Raw genomic sequence first — 25,058 nt, forward strand, 5'->3', positions numbered from 1 at the left:
TTTTACCTCAGGAATTGTTATCACACATTTGTTAGTGTCATACCTGTGTGATATGTTTTACAGGACACTATGTGATAAAATAATGAACCCAGAAGAAGTGGGTTATTCTCTATCTCTCTGTGTTGTGAGGGATGAAATAATCATTGTATGCCATCACATTACAGTGAGGTGTGTGATTATCAGCCACTGACATCACTGTACACTCAGGGACGCGCGCTCCCGATGTCAAACCGCTCTCCCTCCCCGTGCGCGCCCCCTCTCCCTTGCAGGCGCGCGCCTCCTCCTGCAGTCACGCGCATCCCTGGCTGCGCTGTCAGTGATTGCTCGGAGCGGGGAACGCGATGCAGCCTCTCCCCGGATCAGCCTAAGCCATGGGGGGATCGCGGAGATCGGGGACCCCTACGGGGGCCCCACTGTGCTGCTGGGTGACGCTCCTCCTCCTTCTTCTCCGGCTGGGGGCTGCGAGTCCAGGTGAGGGGTGGGGGGGAGACCATTGTATGGAGGACCTGTCACTGTCTGCACCACACCTCATCCCTCCGACACCCTACAGGGGGGGATATATATATATATATATATATATATATATATATATATATATATATATATATATATATATTTCTTATAATATTAGTGTGTATGTATATATCATTTATAGTGTTAGTATGTGTATAGACTGTATATATGTGTGTATATAGATTTATTTATTAGTGTGTATTGCACATGCTATATGATTCCATTGATCGATGATTGGCGTGCGATCGGCGTGCATGCATACAATCACACGACCTTCCTCCATATGTTACGTTGGCGGACGGTTTGTTTACATTGGCTGGCGAGATGTCAGCCACGGGATCTGTACAGAAGGAAATGATTTTGGGACAATTAAAATTCCCTTTCCAAATTTTTTTTTTTTTTGCCGATCGTTCTGTCTACCTGGACTAATATACAATTTTATGTGTTTTTTTATATATATATATATATATATATATATATATATATATATATATATATATATATATATATATATATATATATATATATATATATATATATATATTCAATGAGTAAAAACAAGTATGATCCTGAAATCTTATCAGCTCAAAGCGTTCCTGTACGCTGTGCCTGTATTCTAGCTATCTGGCTATCTCTGTGGACTACAGAACCCCTCCCCTCTATGTTATGTAGATCTGTCATTGGGTGACCACTCCTTCATAGATACAGTAAGGTAAGGATGAGCTTGGATCTGGACCTGTGGTCAGCTGGGCCTTAAAGGAAGGTGTCCGTAGTAGTGGGCCAATCACCTGCAGGAGGGGGTTTCCCTTTCGCTGTGGCTGCATGTAAACAAAGGGGCGGGATACATGTGACATTATTGGCTTAAAGCAGAGTCCCCCCCCCCAGCAAATAATTAATAGTCTTCAGATACACATACTGTAGCTGCTGACTTTAGACGTTAGAAAAAGTCCATCTTTGGGGCGGTGTATACAGCGTTCCTAAACCGCCCCTGCCCATTGAAATGAATGGGCAGCGCTGCTGAAGCACCAGTAAATCACTTCGGCAGCGTCGCAACACTGGCGCTTTTAACCCTTTCTTCCGCTGCTAGCAGGGGTTAAAAGCGCCCCACTAGCAGCCTTAAAGCGATGCTAATACGACGGTTAAACTAGCAGCGCTTTGCCGCTAACGCGCCCGTGAGTGTGAAAGGGCTCTTAATATTAGGACACTTACTTGTCCTGGAATCCAGCGATGTCGGCACCCCAGCTGATGTTTCCATTGGCTCTCAGGTGCCGCCATTCGTGGTAAAGGCAACCAGCAGTGAAGCCTTTCAGTTTCACAGCCGGTTCCCTACTGCGCATACGTGAATCGCGTTGCGCTTTCTGAATGGCCCTGTGGCCGGGGAAGGATAAGGAGGGTCAAACTTCTGAGAAATCTCACTGCGGCGGGATCACTCGGAAGTGGGGACGGGTTACCTGTCAAAAACAGCTACCCGCCCCCCCCAAAAAAATGCCGGAGGGGGGGAAGATGCAGATTATCGGTTCTTGCACTTTTGGGTGGAACTCCGCTTTAATACTATAAATATTATGTAATTGTCATTGACTTAAAGCGGATCTCCGCCGGAAAAAAAAATATTAAAAGCCAGCAGCTGCAGTATTTGACTTTTAATATTAGGACGCTTACCTGTCCTGGAGTCCAGCGCCGTCCGCAGCAGAGGACGAGCGATCGCTCGTCACTCTGCTGCCCCCACCGCCATCCTCAGTGAGGGAATCAGGAAGTAAAGTGCTCCGGCTTCACTGCCCGATTCCCTACGGCACATGCGCGAGTCGCACAGCGTCGTCCTGACTGGTCCCTGTTGTGTTCTGGGAGCCGAGTGTTTCCCAGAACATAGCGGGTGGGGGCGGGAAGTGACACACTACCCGCAGAATCCTTGCAGTGAGGACTCCCGGCAGTGGGTGCAAATACATGTCTTTGACAGGTATCTGCCCCCCCCCCCCCCCCCTGAAAGGTGTCAAATGTGACACCGGAGGGGGGGAGGGTTCCGATGAGCGGAAGTTCCACTATTGGGTGGAGCTCCGCTTTAAAGCAGACATGAACCCGTCATTTATAAACCCTTCTACTAACAGGGCTATGTAAGACATACAGTAAATAACTGTCACTTGTGCTCTCAACTGTCAAGCCATCAAATGCCTGTTGTCATAACTGAGCATGCCTGCAACTCCATAACCACTGCAGATCCTACACAAGCTAAGGCTAGGTACACACGGTCCGAATATCGTACGAAAAATGTCGTCCGAGGAAGAGTCGTAAGATAATCGGTTCGTTAGTACTGAGCTTTCGAGAGTTCAGTTCATCTGATATTATTTTATCGGACATGCACGAAAAATGTTCTCGTACGGTACCAGATCGTACGATTTTCATTTAGTCAGTATAGTTGTCGTCCGAAAATACAATACAAATAACATTACAACAGATGACATCACTTCCAATTTTTTTTTTCTGTCGTACAAGAATTTTCGTGACTTTAATAACCTATTAAATTTCTACTTGTGACTATTAAGGGAAAAAAGTCGTACGATATTCGGATCATGTGTACGGGGCATAAGGCTAGGTTCACATCTATGCAGGTTGCAGTTGATGCGTTTCTCCAGCGCCTTTTGCTGTTTTCTTTTTTGTTTTGTAAGCCCGCCTAATTCAAATGTGGAAGATGTGGGCGTGTGTTATGTAAATGTTATGTGACCCCACGTAAATGACGCTTTTTAGGAACGGCGCATGCGCCGTCCGTAGACATATCCCAGTGTGCATTGTTCCAAAGTACGCCCCAAGGACTTATTGGTTTCGACGTGAACGTAAATTACGTCCAGCCCCATTCACGGACGACTTACACAAACGACGTAAAATTTTCTAAATTCAACGCGGGAACGACGTCCATACTTAACATTGGTACGCCTCATATAGCAGGGGTAACTTTACGCCGGGAAAAGCCTAACGTAAACGGCGTATCTGTATCTGAATTTGCGTATCTAGCTGGTTTACATATTTCTAGGCGTAAATCAGCATACACGCCCCTAGTGGCCAGTGTAAATATGCAGTTAAGATCCAACGGCGTAAGAGACTTACGCCGGTCGGATCTAATACAAATCTATGCGTAACTGACTCTAATGCCTAGTACACACGAGAGGATTTATCCACGGATACGGTCCTCCGGACCGTTTCCGCGGATAAATCCGCTGAGGATTTAGATCCGATGGAGTGTACACACCATCGGATCGAAATCCGCGCCAAATTCACACCGCGGTGACGTGTCGCACCGTCGCCGCGATAATGACGCGGCGACGTGAGCGACGCTGTCATATAAGCAATTCCACGCATGCGCCGAATCATTACGACGCATGCGAGGGATGATTTCGGACGGATCGATCCGGTGAGTCTGTACAGACCACCGGATCGATCCGCTGGAGCCGATTCCAGCGGATAGATTTCTTAGCATGCTAAGAAATTTTTATCCGCTGGAAATCGGTCGGCCCGAGAAAAATCCGCGGAAAAATATCCGCTGGGTTGTACACACCAGCGGATCTATCCGCTGAAACTGATCCACAGATAAATTCCAGCGGATAGATCCTCTCGTGTGTACGAGGCCTAAGAATCAGGCGCATAGATACGACGGCTCAGACTCAGAGATACGACGGCGTATCTGGAGATACGCCGTCGTATCTCCTTTGAGAATCTGGGCCCTAATTGTTAATTGATTGCTCATAATACAATATAACAACTGCTTTTCTCAGGTGATTGTGGACATCGGTATTGGAGTTTTGATTTTTTAATCGATTTAAGGTTTAGATCCAGTCACATTTTTGGTGCATTAAAAGAAAATCCCGCTCTATAGTGGCCTTTCTCATCCTTTGTTACATCGGAGGAACCCCTGCAATCATTTTGAGCTTCTAGGGAACCCCTATGATGATCTAATGTGAAATGAGTAGAGTTGTAGATACAGAAAGACACAAGATCATTGACACTAATGACACTCAGAGTGGATCACACTCTCTTCTTGCTCTACATGACAACAATATTTTCAACAATAATCATGACAGGAAAAGAATATTGAGGCAAACCAGTTTTATTTATTTTATTTTTTTCTATTGCCTGTTATGTGGGTTTCTTAAATCGCTAAACATATTTGCCCGGCCAGAAAATACAACATTGCCCTGAAGCAATTTGCTACCACAGGTCAGGCCTTCCTGTGTTATCTGGAGCCAGCTGTCACTTAAGGACGCTTACAGTTCACGCACCTGCCCCATCCCAGTATGCCGCGTCACCAGGTGTGCCCTCTGGCCACTGTGTGTCCATGCTCCTAAAGCCTCCTGGGATATGTGATAGGGGGGCATTGGACTGAAAAAATTGGTGAAGTCGCTCTTTAAATGTTTTTTTTTTATTAGACCATTACATTCGGCATCGTAGCGCGAGCTACGGTATGCCGGTCTTACATTTTTTATCCCCGTACTCACTGTGCTATGGCTCATTGAAGATTCCGGGGAATGGGCGTTCCTATGGTGAGAGAAGGTGATTGACGGCCGGCCCTGGCACGTCACGCTTCTCCGGAAATAGCCGAAATAGGCTTGGCTATTCACGGCGCCTGCGCATAGCCTGTGCGCAGGCGCCGTGAAGAGCCGAGACCTACTCCGGCTGTCTTCGGGGAGCGTGACGTGCCAGAGCCGGCCGTCAATCATCCTCCCTCTCCATAGGCACGCCCATTCCCCGCGGGAGTCGGATTCTTCAATGATCGATAGCACAGTGAGTACGGGGATTAAAAATTTAAGACCGGCATACCGTAGCTCGCGCTACGATGCCGAATGTAATGGTATAATGATGTGAAGGAGGGTGAACCACCGCTTTAATTGCCAGAAAAGAAACTCAGACTGTAAAATTGTATTGTCTCCTTACTCTAGGGATCGGTAGTGCCCTCTTACATTAGTGGTGCATTAAAAGATGCCCTGTTATGTTGGTAGTGCATTTTAAGGTGTTTTCTTACATTGGTGGTCCTTTGAAGGGTGCCCTCTTATGTTGATTGTCATTTGAAAAATGCCCTCTTACGTTGGTGGTTTATTGAAGGATGCCCTCTTATGTTGGTTCTTTGAAAGGGGCTTCTTTTACATTGGTTCTCCATTTAAAGGTTCCTTCTTACGTTGGGGGTCCATTGAAAAATGCACTCTTACGTTGGTGGTTCATTGAAGGGTGCCATCTTATGTTGGTTCTTTGAAAGGGGCTTTTTTACGTTAGTGGTCCATTTAAAGGTGCCTTATTAAGTTGGGGTCATTTGAAAAATGCCCTCTTACGTTAGTGGTTCATTGAAGGGTGCCTTCTTTGGTTGGTGGTTCATTGAAGGGTGCCATCTTATGTTGGTTCTTTGAAAGGGGCTTTTTAACATTTTTGGTCCATTTAAAGGTGCCTTCTAACATTGGGGGTTCTTTGAAAAATGCCCTCATACGTTGGTGGTTCATTGAAGGGTGCCCCCTTTGGTTGGTGGTTCATTGAAAGATGCCTTCATATGTTGGTGGTCCATTGAAAGGTGTCCTCTTACATTAGTGGTTCAATGAAAATTACCCTGTTAAGCCTCGTACACACGATCGGATTTTCCGACAACAAATGTGTGATAAAAGGGTTTTGTCGGATAATCCAACCATTTGTATGCTCCATCGGACGATTGTTGTCGGAATTTCCAACAACAAATGTTTTATAGCATGCTTTCAAATTTTACTACAACAAATGTGTCTTGTTGGATTACCCAATCGTGTGTGTACACAAGTTTGTCGGGAAAAAATCCAAAGTACAAACATGCATGCTCCGAACAAATGCTAACCATAGCACAACATTAGCAGAAGTTGCTCAAAGGGTGGCGCTAAAGATGTGAAAAATCACGTAGTTTCGTGTATGTTGGCTGAAAAAGTTCTGCCGTCTGTATGCAGAGCAAGTTCACAGCCCTTCACGACAAAAATCCACGGCTTTGTCCGATGGAAATCCAATCGTGTGTACGAGGCTTCACATTGTTGACCAGTGTAGAAGTGATGCCTTACATTGAATCGCAGTGGGAAGCTCTCATTAGGATGTAATGTGCAATTTCATTGTATTTGTGTGTGCAATCATTTTACAACCTTTCATATAGTGTTACCAGATTATGTAGTCATTGGCTTACTGTTAGAAAATAATATTAAAGTTAGGATGTTAAACGTTACGAAGAGATTGTAATGTATATGACCAGCTTTATATTATTAAGTATGATCAATGTATATGAAAAATCAGCATCACCCCCATGAATGTGCAATCCAGTTCTTTTGAATGGCAAGAACGCAGTGACATCATTGACTACAACGAGCCAGTGTCTCGTCACATTCGATTCCGTCACCGCCATCTTGCTACACCCCAGACTAACATATGCTACCGCGCATGCGTCAAAGTGTTATCGAGCATGCGCGGTTTTTCTACACTCAGGTAAGCATACAGACGACCGGTTTTCTAGGCAGGAAACACTCTGCCGGGAAACCCGACGAGAAAATAGAGAGCAGGGTTCTCTATTTTCCCGTCGGGATTCCTGGCTGTTTTCCCGACGGGAAAACTACTAGGGAGCATACACACGGCCGGGATTCCCAGCCAAAAGCTCTCCTGCCAGTTTTCCTGACGGCAAAACCGGTCATGTCTACAAGACTTCAAGCCCTGTACACACGCCCGAGAATCCCGTCGCAAAAAAAAACTTTGTTTTTCTCGAGGGGATTCTTGTCAAGCTTGACGGGATTCTTGTCTAGCTTTCCTTGCATACACACTGTCAAGCCAAAATCTCGTAGTTCTAAAACGCGGTGACGTACAACACGTACGACGGCACTATAAAGGGGAAGTTCGATTCTACTGGCGCCACCTTTGGGGCTGCTTTTGCTAATCTCGTGTTACTGCGTGTTAGTAAAAGTTTGGCGAGAGACGATTCGCGCTTTTCAGTCTGTTACAGCGTGACGAATGTGGTATCTCCATTACGAACGATAGTTTTACCGAAGGAACTGTTCATCCTCTGAGATTTTCGGGCAGTTCCGTTTGCGCATGTGCAGTCCAGCCCGGCCATTATCCGACGATGGACCCATATCAACAAGCACACAATGAGCATGCGTGAGAACGAGCGATGAATTCTGGAAGCTCAGCATTCACCACATCCCGGAAATCAATGCTTGTGGGCTTCACATGCCCACAAGCAAGATGGAACCGGCCATCATAAGATTTTATAATCGAAAATGAACATCGGGGGAATTAATACACCAAACAAGTGAGTATTATATAGTGTTTAGCAAAGTGTCAGAATGGCTGAAAAAAAAAAAAAGAATGGTTGGCGGCCTCCGCTTTAACGTAGCTGTTTTTTCTGCCCCTAAATGTTTTTGTATGTTGGCCTATGTGACTATGGGGCCAGGAGCAGCGATGATTTGGCAGAAAAAACGCTTGGCGCGTGTTAACACTAGGCACGTTTAGTGCTTGAGCGTTAATTTATTCTGGCCAATGAAATTAATTATTATTCTGGCCAATAAAATAAGGCCCAAGCACATGAGGTGCCTAAACGCGTGAAAAACGTTTTCAAGCATCACGTTTTTTTCTGCCAAAACGCTGCTGCCAGGAGGAAAGGCGTCTAGGAGAGATGGCCAAACATCAGTGTGCATGAGGCCTAATGGCGTGGAAGGAGAAAGCTCTCACTGCCAGCTATTGTATGTTCACAGCATGGCTGCAGCTGATTGGATGCAGTCTCTGTCCTGCCAAAAATTCTCCAATCGGCTCCTTTTGGTTTTTTGATTGATGGCTGTTGAGCTGGTTGGTGCGTACAAAATCTGTGTGATTTGGCTTCTTTCAGGAGGTCTCAGGGTGGCAGAAAATCTTGTGGTCAGATGACACCTGTCAGTGTGTGGTTTGATGGCAATGGACCACACTCATTACAATCTGATTGTATAACCTCAGAGCACGTTTCTTCAGATATACAAATGACTATGTAATGCAAGGGCCTATCTAAACAATCCATTGGAATTATGTACAATCGGGTTGGCCCTTCATATTTGTAGATAAATGTAAAGATTATTAAAGAATATAATTATTACTGTAGTCAGATGAACACAAGCTGACAATTCACTTAGCAATTTGATTGTACAATCTTCAGCAATCTTTCTAGAACGGTGCAGTGAGTTGGTCTTCCATATTGGGTTTAAATTGAATGTATTGTTTAGGTTAGATCTTGCACAAAAGTTGCTGGTACTGTAAGCTTTAAATAGATTTTTTTATAAAAACCAGATCTCTATATTCTTACCAGCTCTCTGCAATGGGGGTTGTGGTTGGTGGCAATGGGACTGGGTGATATTGTTGCCACTCACTGATGGGGTTTTAACAGGAATCTCTGTGCTGTCAGACCTAATGATCTGTATTTACAAATCACAAGCAGAGATGTTTGATTGCACAGAGACTCCTATGGAAACGCTATCAGTGAGTGGATCACTGCACAGAGCTCACTGAGCACCTCAGATCGATCACCAGGTTTCTGTATCCATTCATCTCTCCTCATCTTGCACCTTGGATTTTTCCATGTCCTTCATGTGTGTGTTGTGCCCCGGGGCATCAGACGGAGGAGAGCAGCCACCACTTAATGACGTCACTTTCTCGCCCGCCACTTACCCCCTGCTGTGCGGCTACAATGCAGGGCTATTATAGTCAATTGCCGCTCAGCAGGGGTTTGAGTAGTGAGCGAGTGAAGCTCCGCCCCCTTTCAATAGGTGGGGGCTGCTCTTTTCCTTCTGATGCCCTGGGGTCTCTGCCTGCTGCCGACCAACAAGAGGTGGAGCCCAGGTGGCAATACAAGCGGCCGCCATAAGAGATCAAGCTGCCACCTACCACCCAAACATAAAAAAACACTGTTTCTGAGACACACAGGTCCCCTTTCTCAAAGTGACAGATGACCTGCATTGGCCTTTTTGTTGCTGTATCCCGTGTGGCTGTGCAGACCCTGAACACAGGACATGGAGAGAATGTGTCACAGAATTCAAGGGAGCAAATATGTGGGATTCTTCACAAAGTTTACAAACTTCAAGATCTTTCTGATAAAATGTGATCAGCACAGGGCCAATCGGCACTGTCCAGACAGAGGGTCAGGGGTCCTGCAGCCTCTTATATAGTGTGCACAGTGAGCTCTTTGCCGCCTGGGACCATATTATCCACCATTGCTCTATAGGCATTACCTCCAGGGCTGTGGAGTCGGAGTCGGGGGAAATTTTGGGTACCTGGAGTCGGAGTCGGCAAACAATGCACCGACTCCGACTCCGACTCCTACTAAATTTAGATTGGAATAAAAAAAAAAAAAAGCAAGTTTAAATGTCCCAATTCACAAAAAGTTATAATTAATGACTTCTCTACTGTGAGGCCCCGTACACACGACCAAACATGTATGCTGAAACTGGTCCGCGGGCCTGTTTCAGCATACATGTTTGGTCGTGTGTAGGCGCGAGCGGGCCGAATTCCAGCAAACATTTGCCCGCCGGGCCTTTTCCCAGCGGGCAAATATTCCTGGACGTGTTTTAAAACCGTCCGCTGGAATCCTGCCCGCTCGGACATGTACGGTCGTCAGTACAGACCTACCGTACATGTCCGAGCGCCCGCCGTCCCTCGCATGCGTCGAATGACTTTGACGCATGCGTGGAAGCCTTTAAATGGCAGGCCCGCCCACGTCGCCGCGTCATCCTCGCGGCGACGACGTGGACACGCCCCGCGTAGTGTTTACGCGCGGACTTCTGTATGATGGTTAGTACAACCATCGTACAGAAGCCCTCTGGCAGGCATGTACGGTGAAAACGGTCCGACGGACCGGTTTCACCGTACATGTTTGCTCGTGAGTACCCGGCCTAAGAATAAAGACCAATGCATGCAGTGCCTCACGTAACCGCAAAACGAACACGTTAAGTGACCGTGAAGAAGCATGCTTTTCATGTGCTTCACTATATGGCACGCAACGCACAATTAGGAGCAGCAATACTTATACTTTCCATAGTGTTGTGTTCTGCTTTTACAGGGAACGCATGTTAGAGAACCAGTAAGTGTCCAAATAAAAAAATTCCAACAGGAGTTTTATAAAGCACTAAAAGAAGTTGAAAAGTATGATCGCTCATCAAAACTTACTGTTGAAGAAGCCATCCTTGTTTATCCAGAGATCGTTAGTGATGTGGCCAGAATAGTTACTGCAATGCCACCCACCCAAGTCAGTGTCGAAAGATTATTTTCAGCCCTAAAAATAATAAAGTCTGACTTAAGAGCCTCTATGAAAGAGGATCTGGCAGAGGCAATTCTCTTCCTTAGAACTCTACATTGAATTGATTTGCATTTGCTAAGCCTATAACTACATTTCAAGATTAATATAAACCATTTCTAGGTTTAACAGATTTTGTTTTTGGTTCATTATAGATGAGCTTTGTTTTTGTTCTAAAACAAACAAATAATGTGGTTTGTATTTTTGAACTGGTAAAGATCCTGTTCCTGATGTTTATGCCTGCTGCTACTATCCAGTCACTTGATTGTTTTCATTGTGTTTGTCTTTTGCTTAAACTGTGCAATACAGTAGACTGTTGGCTTCCCAGCCAGTAGTCCTGTGGTAGGTTGCGTTTCTTTCCCTCAAGGAATGTATAAAATACATTTGCATATTAATACAGAGGAGTCGGAGTCGGAAGTACATAAAACTGAGGAGTCGGAGTCGGAACATTTATCTACCGACTCCACAGCCCTGATTACCTCATTGAGGGCTTTTTCCCACCGGACCATACCTGCAGCCTCCTAGGACAGTTAGGCCCCGTACACACGTCCGAGGAACTCGATGTGCCAAACACATCGAGTTCCTCGTCGAGTTCAGTGTGGAAGCCGCCGAGATCTCGGCGGGCCGACTTTCCTCATTGAACAACGAGGAAATAGAGAACATGTTCTCTTTTCTGCCCGACGAGTTCCTCGTCGGCTTCCTCGCTGAAAAGTGTACACACGACCGAGTTTCTCGGCAGAATCCAGCTCCGACCGAGTTTCTGGCTGAATTGTGCCGAGAAACTTGGTCGTGTGTACGGGGCCTTAGAGTAGAATAAAAACTCCTCCTACAAGCTTTAACCAGACACTGATAGTTGTCACAAGACTGCTATATACTGCTGATGAGAAAAGGTATTTAGCAGTTTATATTTACTTTGCATTTCCATGTACTGTGGGAGACCCGATATAGTGAATGCAGGGTCCAGGGTTTAGCAACTACTTAAAAGAGATTGTGCATCTAAATTGCAATGGGGCAGATCCACAAAAGGATTACGCCGGCGTATCTATTGATACGCCGGCGTAATTTTAAAATTCCCGCGTCGTATCTTTGTTTTGTATCTACAAAACAAGATACGACGGCATCTCGGAGGGATCCGACAGGCGTACGTCTTAGTACGCCGTCGGATCTTAAGGTGCAATATTTCGGCGGCCGCTAGGTGGCGTTACCGTCGAATTCCGCGTTGAGTATGCAAATAAGCGATTTACGGCGATCCACAAACGTACGTCCGGCCGGCGCATTTTTTTACGTCGTTTTCGTTCGACTTTTTCCGGCGTATAGTTAAAGCTACTGTTATGAGGCGTACTCAATGTTAAGTATGGCCGTCCTTCCCGCGTAGAAATTTGAAATTTTTACGTTGTTTGCGTAAGTCGTTCGCGAATAGGGATTTGCGTAGAATGACGTCACCGTCGGAAGCATTGGCTTTTTCATGGTTAATTTTCGAGCATGCGCACTGGGATACCCCCACGGACGGCGCAGGTGCAGTTAAAAAAAAACGGTTTACGTCGGGTCACGACGTATTTACATAAAACACCCCCCATTACATCCATTTGAATTCCGCGCCCTTACGCCGCCGTAACTTATGGCGCGAATTCGTTAAGGATTCGAAAAAAAAATACGTTGCGGCGTAGTGTATCTTAGATACGCTGCGCCCGACGGATTCTTACGCGCAGGTACGTGGATCTGCCCCAATGTGTTTTTGCTAGCTTTGCACAGCAATAATATGATTTATAACCATAAGATTGTATCTATTTGCATTTGTAATCCTAATAACTAACAAATATGTAATCCCTTTAATCCTAATAATTCCTTTTGTTGATCTCTGGTTGTGTGTGTGTGTATATGTATGTATGTATGTGTATATATATATATATATATATATATACCGTATATTATAAATTGTACAGGAAGCAATTCTAATATGCGATATACCGTAGGCGTACAATGCCTGTCATTTTTATTGCAGAAACCCGACTCGGATCTAAAAATGAAAGGAATACTCTAACTGACTGATATCTGATCTGCCTCGAATATTTCCTTGTACATTATTTCCCTCTCCTGCATATTTTGGACGTTGATAGTAGAGTCACCGGGCTGTCCTTATCCGCAGCCATTTATTCCCCTTTGGGACTGCAGACTGCGGACTGTAAATATCTTAATAAGCAGAAAGTTGTTCCTTGCTGAGCACGCTCTTGCGTTTCTTGGGTAGATTTCGTATACTATGTTCATTTACTATCACAAAACCTTCTGTTTCAACCAAATTGTTACCATAAGATGCGTGCATTCAGCATATTTCCACACCTTGATTGTGCGGATGGAGGAGTCCTCCTTTTTTGTTGTTCAACCTGCTGGCTGAACAGAAAAAAAAACAATCGATCTATGGCTTTCCTTAGAAGAGAACACTACGACAAGCCGAGAAAAATGAAGTTCAATGCTTCCGAGCATGCGTCAAGTTGATTCCGAGCATGCGTAGAATTTTTGTGCGTTGAAGTGTGTACAACACGGTCGGAATTTCCGACAAGAACTTTTGTTGTCGGAAAAATTGAGAACCAGCTCTCACGGCAAGGTACGCGGCATTAGAGTCCATTTACACTTGTGCGACTTAAAAATAGCGCGATTTCCATTGCAACTTTCCTGTGCAACTTTATTACGAATTGTGATAATTTTGTTTGTGTTCTACAAAGTAGCTGGATTTGTTAGTTCTATTTTGGTTTCTTAATTTTCTAACAAATTCCAAATTTTCAGAACGATTTGAATTCAGATTGGTCGATCAGTTTTTGACCAATCTGAATTCTATGTGAAGAATAGCTGGTTAAGTCCCTAAAGTGGAGGTTCACCTGGAATAACCACTTTTTCCCCTTAGATTGATGCTCATTTTGTCTAGGGGAATCGGCTAGTTGTTTTAAAATCGAAGCTGTACTTACCGTTGTAGAGAGCGATCTTCTCCGTCGCTTCGGGTATGGGCGTTCCTATTTTGATTGACAGTCTTCCGACAGGCTTCCGTCGGTCGCATCCATCGCGTCACGATTTTCCGAAAGTAGCCGAACGTCGGTGTGCAGGCGCCATATAGAGCCGCACCGACGTTCGGCTTCTTTCGGCTACTCGTGACGCGATGAATGCGACCGTTGGAAGCCTGTCGGAAGACTGTCAATCAAGAAGGAACGCCCGCTCCCGAAGACCATACCCGGAAGCGGCAGAGAAGATCGCTCTCTACAACGGTAAGTACTGCTCGGATTTTAAAACACCTAGCCGATTCCCCTAGACAAAATGAGCATCAATCTATGGGTAAAACATTTTTTATGGGTGAACTCCCGCTTTAACAATCAATGAATCATCAGCTGTCAGCGGGTTTTGCCCGCTGACAGCTGAATGTAAACAAAAAAATAAAAAATAAATGAAAAGAAAATAGCATGCCCCTCCATCCATACCATACTAGGCCCTTCGGGTCTGGTATGAATTTTAAGGGTAACCACGCTAAAATGAAAAACAAAAAACAAACTTCAGGGATTCAGGGAATGGAAGGTTCATCTTCTGAATGCTTGGAAGCCACTGCTGTATTGCCCTATGAAAGGTGATCCGTCGCAGATCACGGTGAACTTGCCCTAATGTGGCTTTGACATCTCTCCAGCCACTGTCACACATGGCAGCCTGCCTGTGTTATGGGAGGCAGGTATTTGGCGCTGAGTGCGGGTGAGTCAGATGGGAAAGGTGTAGAACTTGTTCTCTGCATGTTTTCTTAAACCATGTGTGTCTTCGTCTGTTTGTTTAACTTGTACAGCAATACCGTGTTGGCCTTTCCTCTCCCCGGATCAGCTTGCTCCATCAGGAAAGGTTTTTTTTTTCCCCATCTCGTTTCCTGCAATTCAGCCACCATTGTTCTTTCTTTTCTGTTTTCTGTTCTTTGTAATCAGATGAGAATGAACAGGACTGCCAATGTTAGGGATACACTCTGGGACAATAGAAGTGTTTTAAAGCTGAAATGAAGGACAAATAGATGTGTTTTTAACAACCAATCTTTACTAGAAAAAATGCTGCTAAAACCTGATTGGTTCTGGCTTAGAACCAGACTTACATTGTGTCTAAAAACATACGTTGGCTGACAATTTTGTTTGGACCTTGGCTTAAAAAGGAAAATCTGTTGCTTGGCTTTTATAAAGAATAATGCGACTTGCACACGATCCGACATTAAAACCGTGGATTTTTTTCCGACGAATTGTTTGCTCAAACTTGCCTTGCATACACACGGTCACACAAATGTTGTCGGAAATTTAGAACGTCAAGAACGCGGCTACGTACAACACTACGACGAGACGAAAAAAGTTCAATGAATTTGAGCATGCGTCAAATTGATTCCGAGCTTGCATAGGATTTTTGTGCATCGGAATTGGCTACAGACGGAAAAATTGAGAACCAGCTCCCAAACATTTGTTGTCGGAAATTCCGACAGCTAATGTTCGATGGAGCATACACATGGTCGGATTTTCCGACAACAAGCTCACATTTGGACCGTGTATGCGGCATTAATTCACCTTTTGAATAAATAAATAAATAAATAAATGCACATGGTTTCGCAGTTGTGCAGTTTTTCTAAGGAGCCTGCAGAAAATTACATCCACAATCAGCAGATCATGGGTGCAATGCCAGGCTCTTGCAGACTCTCGGGATAGCTGCCTGCCTGTACCCCCTTTATGGGTAAGCAGTCACTTGAGAGCAGGAAGATCAATAAAACCACCACCTCCCTCTTAGTTCATTGAGAACTACAAGCTGTCAGCCTCAATGGTTGATTGTACTTGTAGTTTATCCATTCAAAGGAATCTGAATGAATGATGCGGCCGTGTGAGCAGAGCTCTGCATCGCCACGCTGTTTTCAAATTGTGACCGTGGGGTCAGGGGGAGAGGGGAGGATGCTGAACATGTTACACGTTCTACCCTAAATATGGCTGTAACATGTTCAGAAAGGTTAAATGGAATCTTTTACTTAAAATGATTAAAATCCAAACTTGCCATGAATCGGCAGGATGTCTGTAGGCAATATAAAATCTTAATTTTATTTATTTTTTTACTTAAAAAGTATTTTTTTGTCTTCAATATATATATATATTTTTTAAACTGCCATCTCTAAGCTCCAGGGTTTGACAAATTTGCTTGGAATCTAGGAGCCAGCTAAAAAAGTTAGGATCCAGAAAATGCACCCGTCCTGCCAAGCTCGCGCGCAGAAGCGAACACATACGTGAGTAGCGCCCGCATATGTAAACGGTATTCAAACCACACATGTGAGGTATCGCCGCGATTGTTAGAGTGAGAGCAATAATTCTAGTCCTAGACCTCCTCTGTAACTCAAAACATGCAACTTGTAGAATTTTTTAAACGTTGCATATGGAGATTTTAAAGGGTAAAAGTTTGTCGGCATTCCACGAGCGGAAGCAATTTTGAAGCGTAACATGTTGGGTATCAATTTACTCGGCGTAACCATATCTTTCACAATATAAAAAAAAATTGGGATAACTTTACTGTTGTCTTATTTTTTTATTAAAAAAAAGTGTATTTTTCCCCCAAAAAAGTGCGCTTGTAAGACCGCTGCGCAAATACGGTGTGACAGAAAGTATTGCAACGATCGCCATTTTATTCTCTAGGGTGTTAGAATAAAAAAATATACCGTATTTATCGGGGGATTGCGCGCTCCGGCATATAGCGTGCACCCCTAAAGTGGACCCGCATTCCTGTAAAAAAAACATTTTAGTACTTACAGTTTTGGTGTCTTGCGCGGCGGCCTCGTCGAGTCCGGCGTCCGTCTGCGGGTTCGTTGGTGTCCTCCTTGGTCGGGTCCTGCGTCCTTCTGCGGTGTCCTCCCCGCTCGATCCCGCTTCCCGCGCTGAGTTTGAACCACTGATTTTCAGGGCAAAAAAGTGCACGGTATACGCCGATAAATACGGTACATAATGTTTGGGGGTTCTAATTAGAGGGAAGGAGATGACAATGAAAACAGTAAAAAAAACACACATTAGAACTGCTGTTTTACTTGTAATGCCAACGGCCACCACCAGATGGCGCCAGGTCACAGAGGGCAGCTTGGGCCTTCACAAGGCTGCAAAGCCGCGGCCTAAATTACCGGCCGTCGCGATCGCGCGGCGGTGGAGGCGCACAGAGACACAGGATCCTGTGCCTCCATGCGCCCCCATCGCGCGATCGCGGCGGGCCCGCGACGACCGGTAATTGAGGCCGCGGCCTTCTAGGCCACAAAGCCGCGAGCGCCAGCTCACAATTTCTTGTTGCAATTGCGACCTGGCGCCCAGATTTTGTCGAGGCCTGCCCTAGATCACATGAAATCGGTTTGCCCAGAGCATTGTGGGTGTTTTAATTTGTTAGAGGCTGCAGAGAGTCTATTGCTTTCAATCAGAAAGATCCTGTCTGGTAGATTTGCATGGGATAAAGTAAGCTGATCAAGTGTAGGCGGTGAGCAGTGATGACTTCTCCCATGTACAAAGATAATTCTAATCTGTAGGTTTGGCACACTGATGAGATTATTTACAATAAGATGAGATGTATAGCTAAAGATGGTAAAAAGACTCTTTGAAAGCCCAGGATGAGTGTTATCTTTGATGACCTTCCTGCATCATTTGGCTGTTCCGTCACTTTCTCTGATTTGATCAGTTTGGATATGTAATCCATTCAGACAGGAAAGCTGTACTTGCAGAGGACACAATGGCTGCAGAATTCAATCTAACTTGCTGGTCACACATAGTAAAGCACATTGCAGGTTACAGCATACCATGAAGACAAATGTAAATTCACATTGTTCTTTCTGAAATGACATCCTGTGACGCCAATGGTGAGAGAACGATGGCATTGCTTACCTCCCTCTGAACATGCTAGCTGTCTGGCTATTGTCGGGGTTTTCTAAATTACTGAAGGATTTTCAGGAGAGTCCAGCCATGGAAATCTACCTCTTTTTCTTACTATGCGTTTCCTGTAATACAGGAAAAGAGTGGTTGCCAAATCGTGGTTCCTTAAAGTGTTTGTAAATGCAAAACCAGTCAAACAACTAAAAATTCACCAGTACTATGGAATTGGCCCCATTTTCAATCATCAAAATCCTCCTATTCACCATCATGTGCCCATTTGGTGCCCTTTTCTATCTGTAGCTTGGAGGACTATTAGTGGAGACTGCAGAAGGTGCTTGGAAGGCGCTGTCAATCATAGTGTGAGGGCGGGGCTATGGAAAGGCAGGGCCTACTGCCAATCAAACACTCTTTCTTTCCCCCATCAGGCTCCCAGTTACCTACATCACTAGTTGTACCTCCTGACACGGAGGGTAAGAGTTTTTGAATGACATTGGCCCCTCTTGCAGAGGGTAGGATATGCCTGTAGATCGTTGCCACTGCCAAAAACAAAAGAAAGCCACTGGCAGGATCAATGGGTAGCTTCATATATTATATACATTATAAGTACTATATTTTTTTAAGTATTTAAAAAAAGACACAATGTTATATTGTAGATGCTATAATGGGCCTTATTTGGGGTTTACTGAGACTTTAATGGCATAGACCCCCCCCCCCCCATATCAGACTTGTTTGTCTTACAACCCAGTCAGAGCTGACAAGATAAAAGTGCATGATGTTATAGAGCTGCCCCATGGGAAGGAGACAGGACTATGAATCTCGGCCAAGAGTCAGGAAAATTGCATTGCTGGGGGTAACATTAGATCAGATATCCTTTGGGTATTCCCTTTTAATAGAATCATTATACAGGCATACCCCACTTTTATACTTTTATATACACAATGGGGTTTATTTACTAAATCTGGAAAGCGCAAAATCAGGCTCATTTCTGCATAGAGACCAATGAGCTTCTAACCCAGGGGTGTCAAACTGGCGGCCCTCCAGCTGTTCCGAAACTACAAGTCCCATCATGCCTCTGCCTGTGAGAGTCATGCTTGTAACTGTTAGCCTTGCAATGCCTCATGGGACTTGTAGTTTTGCAAAAGCTGGAGGGCCGCCAGTTTGACACCCCTGTTCTAACCCCAGCTTGTTCAATTAAACCTGGTAATAAAACCTGGAAGCTCATTGGTTTTTATGCAGAAGTGAGCCTGATTTTGCACTTTCCAGCGATAGTAAATAAACTACATTGTGTACTTAAAAGTGGGGTATGCCTGTAGTTAGTGGTTGCTTCCCCGTTAAAGGCTTCATTTCCATGGACGTTTTTGAACGTTTTTACAGACACTTTTCTGAGCTTTTTTTGCAGCTTAAAAACAGCTCTCCATGTTAGTCTATGGCCTCATGCCCACCATGACGTTTTTGAGCTGTAGATGGCTGAGCTGTTTTTAAGCTGCAAAAAAAACCCAGGACCAGTGTGTTCTGAAGCTCCAGCCTTAGAGCTGTAAAAACGCCAGACGTTAAAAATGCGCAAAAACGCTACCGCTGCGTTTTTGAGCTCTAGCTCAAAAAAAAAAAACATGGACAGGCGTTTTTAAGCTGTAAAAAAGGCTAAAAAAGGTGGCTGCAAAAATGTCCATGGAAATGAAGCCTAAAGGACAAAAGGCCTTTCTGAGTGGCAATGGCTAGTAGAATGCTTTATTGGAATTTTGTTTTTGTTTTGAATAGAGGGGAGAGGGATTAGAACATCTGTCAGTTATTATTGATGTCTGTGTCCCCATTGGGGGAGATTCACTCTCTCCATTTGTCCTTTTTCCCATTATCATTGAAAGTAAAAGACAATCCCAAACTTTGGGTTTTTCCAGCAAGCAATAGAGGGGGGAGTTTTACACTATCCAAAATGGGAAAGAAAAGTTTTGCCTATAGTTCTACTTTAACCTCCAATTAGCCAATGCTTAGGTCCTGGTGCTGCTGCCTCTCATCTGTTCCTGCGACAGCCATTCTATACGCCTGATGTTGTACCCCAGACTTCTACTAAGTATTGTGCTGATGTACCCCAGAATTCTACTGAGCGTTGTCCTGATGTTGTACCCCAGACTTCTACTAAGTATTGTCCTGATGTTGTACCCCAGACTTCTACCGAGCGTTGTTCTGATGTTGTAACCCAGACTTCTACTGAGCGTTGTCCTGATGTTGTACCCCAGACTTCTACTAAGCATTGTCCTGATGTACCCCAGACTTCTACTAAGCATTGTCCTGATGTTGTACCCCAGACTTCTACTAAGCATTGTCCTGATGTACCCCAGACTTCTACTAAGCATTGTCCTGATGTTGTACCCCAGACTTCTACTGAGCGTTGTCCTGATGTTGTACCCCAGACTTCTACTAAGCATTGTCCTGATGTTGTACCCCAGACTTCTACTAAGCATTGTCCTGATGTTGTACCCCAGACTTCTACTGAGTATTGTTCTGATGTTGTACCCCAGACTTCTACTGAGTATTGTTCTGATGTTGTACCCCAGACTTCTACTGAGCGTTGTCCTGATGTTGTACCCCAGACTTCTACTGAGCGTTGTCCTGATGTTGTACCCCAGACTTCTACTAAGTATTGTCCTGATGTTGTACCCCAGACTTCTACCGAGCGTTGTTCTGATGTTGTAACCCAGACTTCTACTGAGCGTTGTCCTGATGTTATACCCCAGACTTCTACTGAGCGTTGTCCTGATGTTATACCCCAGACTTCTACTGAGCATTGTCCTGATGTTGTACCCCAGACTTCTACTAAGCATTGTCCTGATGTTGTACCCCAGACTTCTACTAAGCATTGTCCTGATGTACCCCAGACTTCTACTAAGCATTGTCCTGATGTTGTACCCCAGACTTCTACTAAGCATTGTCCTGATGTACCCCAGACTTCTACTAAGCATTGTCCTGATGTTGTACCCCAGACTTCTACTGAGCGTTGTCCTGATGTTGTACCCCAGACTTCTACTAAGCGTTGTCCTGATGTTGTACCCCAGACTTCTACTAAGCATTGTCCTGATGTTGTACCCCAGACTTCTACTGAGTATTGTTCTGATGTTGTACCCCAGACTTCTACTGAGTATTGTTCTGATGTTGTACCCCAGACTTCTACTGAGCGTTGTCCTGATGTTGTACCCCAGACTTCTACTGAGCGTTGTCCTGATGTTGTACCCCAGACTTCTACTAAGTATTGTCCTGATGTTGTACCCCAGACTTCTACCGAGCGTTGTTCTGATGTTGTAACCCAGACTTCTACTGAGCGTTGTCCTGATGTTATACCCCAGACTTCTACTGAGCATTGTCCTGATGTTGTACCTCAGACTTCTACTAAGTATTGTCCTGATGTTGTACCTCAGACTTCTACTGAACGTTGTCCTGATGTTATACCCCAGACTTCTACTAAGTATTGTCCTGATGTTGTACCCCAGACTTCTACTGAGTATTGTCCTGATGTTGTACCCCAGACTTCTACTGAGCGTTGTCCTGATGTTGTACCCCAGACTTCTACTGAGCGTTGTCCTGATGTTGTACCCCAGACTTCTACTGAGCGTTGTCCTGATGTTGTACCCCAGACTTCTACTGAGCGTTGTTCTGATGTTGTACCCCAGACTTCTACTGAGCGTTGTCCTGATGTTGTACCCCAGACTTCTACTGAGTGTTCTTCTACCCGTACAGATCATACCAACTGTGTACAACGTTGATTATCTCCCCATCTTGCATAACATTATAGGATTGAACCGGATGACACAGTTATCCTTTAATAGGTACACTGGATTATTTCTCGCTCATCTGCTATTTTTTTCTTGTACTGTGTATGACACAGCGTTCTCTGCAGCAGAAAAATCTTACGAAGCTTACAATCTAATGTCTCCAGCACAGTAAGTCTAGTGTTAGTGTATACCAGTACTCTTACTAGTATGTTTGTGGACTGTCAGTGGAAACCCATGTACAATCTGCATAGATGGTGTCCCTGGAAGGAAGTGAGCCCAGAACCCCAATGCTACACCTAAGCATTGCTAACTGCTATATTCCTGACGTATTGGTGGAGCGCCAGGACCATCTCCTGTCATTGTAAACTGTATAGTGAGATCTTTAGTCATGGCTCATCGAGTCTGAAGGATTTTACTGTGAAATAAACACTCCAGCTCTCTCAGGCTGCCAGTTCCTTCCTGTGAAACATTACTCTATTGTCTTGACCCAATTCCTCTCTTTTATTTTGCATTAAGTTGAAGCATTGCTTTTTCCTGAGATTCTGGCATATGCGGATGCTGTTAAAGTGGCACTTCCGCTATATATATATATAATCTCATGCATGCTAAGTAATATGGAAGTGTACAAGGTGTTTATTACTGCTCCACTTATGCTTTCATCTTCTCTCGATGGCACTATCTTGGAACAGGCATCATCCTAAGTCGGCACCTATGTTCTGCAATAAGATGCCAGCGTATGGATGACACAGGCATGTAAATCCTGTGTTCAGCAGTCTGTGTTCTTGGCTGAGTGTACACAGGTTGTGTGCTCAGCCCCCTGCTGTTGCCTCTGTGTGTTGCCACAAAATTACGATGTGTAGTCAAAGTGATCACTAGGGAGACTCTCAGAGTTTGAGAGACTGTACTTTGGCACAGTCGGTTGGTTGGAGGACAAGAACTAATAATATTCACAATACAAGATGTTTCATGTTGCATAACATGACACTATATATAACTAATATATTTATGCACACATGGGTTTCAGTTTCACTGCTGCAGAGTGGCAAAACAAATTGGGGGGTCTGGAACTCCCCTTTAAGGCCTCGTACACACGACCGAACATGTCTGCTGAAACTGGTCCGCAGACCAGTTTCAGCGGACATGTTCGGTCGTCTGTACGTCCGACCGGACAATTTGATTTTGGTTTGATGGTGTGTACAACCATCAGACTAAAATCCGGCAGTGGACATGTCCAATGAAAACGGTCCGGCGGACCGTTTTCATCGGACAGTCCGTCCGTGTGTGTACGAGGCCTAAGAAGAGACTAGAGACTGTGCTGGACTGGTTTAAACAGTTACTGATGGGTATTAGGTGGCTCCACAGGTAAGTGGTTGTGCTCATCTTTCTTTGGAGGTTTGGCCTGAGTACAGATCGTGCCAACACGTTTTAGAGGAATTGCCTCCACCTTCTTCAGACTGTTGGTAGGTGCTAATGGAGGTGGATGGATTTTGTGGTCGTTCCAGAATATTTTCTGATGATAAATGCCGACTTGTGTAATGCAGAGGCAAAAGCCCCGCTTGCCAAACACCAGTCGTTATAGGGGGGGGGGGGGGATTTAACTTAAGAATTTCTCTCCTAGTGTAATAGGGGGTATAAAAGAGTAGTAGTTTATCATGTTTCTGAAAAAGGAGAGCATCATAAATATCCAGCAACAAAACAAAGGGTTTAAGTGGAACAGGTAGGTGGACAGTCTAGTTGTAATTTGGCAAAAATTTGGGTGTAGCCCCTTAAGCCCCGTACACACGATCAGACCTTTGTCTGAAAATCACATCGGAATTCCATCGGAGTAAAAGAGAACATGTTGTCTATCTAAACTCCGATGGAATTAATCAGAATTTCCGATGGGGCATACACACTGTCGGAATTTCTGATGGAAAAGTCTGACTTTTTCCATCGGAAATTCCGATCGTGTGTACAAGGCTTTACCATGTGATGGAAGATTTCAGGTCTTTTTGTTAAAGTGTCCATTTATGTGTTCAGCGGCTACCAAATGCTAAAGCAACTTAAACAAGTCCACGTCTGCCAAATGTATTGCTAGGATTTGTTTGCTTTGAAGTTGGATGATAAGTTTCTTTGCGGTGAGGTGGCATTGCTTGTTGGAAAGGTTGCATTGTCACCGGACACCAATCATCCGAATGAAGTCTGTTGAACACCTCGTGGAGGAATAAACACACATGATACAGAGAGATTTGAGAAGCTGTCATTAATGGGCAAGTTGTGGATGGAACAGGGTGAACTGGTTTATTTCTTGATCTTGAAGGTAATTAAAGTGACACTAAACTGGCTAAAATAAAATAAAATAAAAGCAATATGTTAAAGTAGAAGTAGGATGTATATTTCTGTCTCTTTCCTTTCATCTCTCAAATGCAAGCATTTTTCTGCTATTTTGAGACTTCCTGTTCTAGGATGGCTACGGTTGTTTTTCATGCCTTCTTTTGTGTATGTGAACCACTTGTCTGGTCACCCCTGAGATGGAATACACACGGTGCCGCTGATAAGGGGGCACCAGTGGTCCTCCTGTAGGGGGCCCGGAGAGCAGGGGCAATCGGATGTGGGCAGGACAGGAACGATGCTGCAAGGAGAAATTACAGGAACGATGCCCTGTGTCTCTCTCTCTGCAGCAGCTGAAAACCACTTCACTCTCTCCCACCGACTTTTAACTGCTGCAGGGAGATGCACATAGGGCATCGCTCCTGTATTTGAAACCCCCCCTCCCTGCGGCATCAATCCCCCCCTCTCTGTCTTGCCCAAATTCCACCTACTCTCCGGGCCCCCCTGTGTGTCTTTCTCCGTCTCAAAGGTAAGATGTCAAGGGTGTTTTAAGACCCCTGATATTTCACCCAATACCCCCCCCCCCCCCCAACAGAATTGCAAAAAAAAAAAAATTAACATTTAAAAAAAATTAAGGTCTCATTCACACGGTGAGAATGAGCAGTTTGTGTAGCTGGAGCCATCTGTTATACCGCGTAGGCACGATCGGGCTTTTGTCCGGCCAAATTCCATCGGAACGTGTTCTATATCTAAACTCCGATGGAATTTCCGATGAAAAAACTCTGATAAGGCTACACACGATCGGAATATCCGATGGAAAAAGTCCGTCCATCGGAAATTCTGATCGTGTGTACGCGGCATTACTCAATTAAAATGAAGACCTTAAAGGGGTGTTCCACCTTTTTTTTAAGTTTATTAAAAGTCAGCAGCTACAAAAAGTGTAGCTGCTGGCTTTTAATAAACAGACACTAACCTGCTCCACGGCTCCAGCGACGCGCCGGCCGGGGCTTCGCTCCTCGCCCCCCCCTCGCCGGCCGGCGTCTTCATTCTTAGTGTGGGCAGTGACAGCTTTCGGCTTCACGGCCGGGCACCCACTGCGCATGCGCGAGCGGCGCCGTCCGATTGGACAGGCGCTCGCCTACAGGGAGTGGCTGTGAAAAGGCGATTAAGCTAATCGCCTTTCCAGCCCCTCGGCGGAAGGAGGAAGTGGGACAGAAAGTCCCCTTCTCCTGAAGCCTTCACTCCCCCCCCCCCCCCCAAAAAAAATTACATGCCAAATGTGGCATGTAAGGGGGCGAGGAGTGGGTTAAG

At 44.9% G+C, this 25,058-nt stretch overlaps 1 protein-coding gene across 1 annotated transcript in view; it reads left to right on the plus strand.

Moving 5' to 3' along the window:
• Window positions 1-291: 291 nt before the first annotated feature.
• NPDC1 (neural proliferation, differentiation and control 1) overlaps window positions 292-25,058 on the plus strand; it is a 147,917-nt gene continuing 123,150 nt past the window's right edge. The window contains exon 1 of the mRNA XM_040324463.1: window positions 292-471. Coding sequence (XP_040180397.1) covers window positions 372-471 — 100 coding nt within the window. The 5' untranslated portion in view covers window positions 292-371. The remainder of the gene's footprint in view (window positions 472-25,058) is intronic.

The sequence above is a fragment of the Rana temporaria genome, chromosome 9, assembly GCF_905171775.1.
Source record: "Rana temporaria chromosome 9, aRanTem1.1, whole genome shotgun sequence".
Classification (NCBI taxonomy): domain Eukaryota; kingdom Metazoa; phylum Chordata; class Amphibia; order Anura; family Ranidae; genus Rana; species Rana temporaria.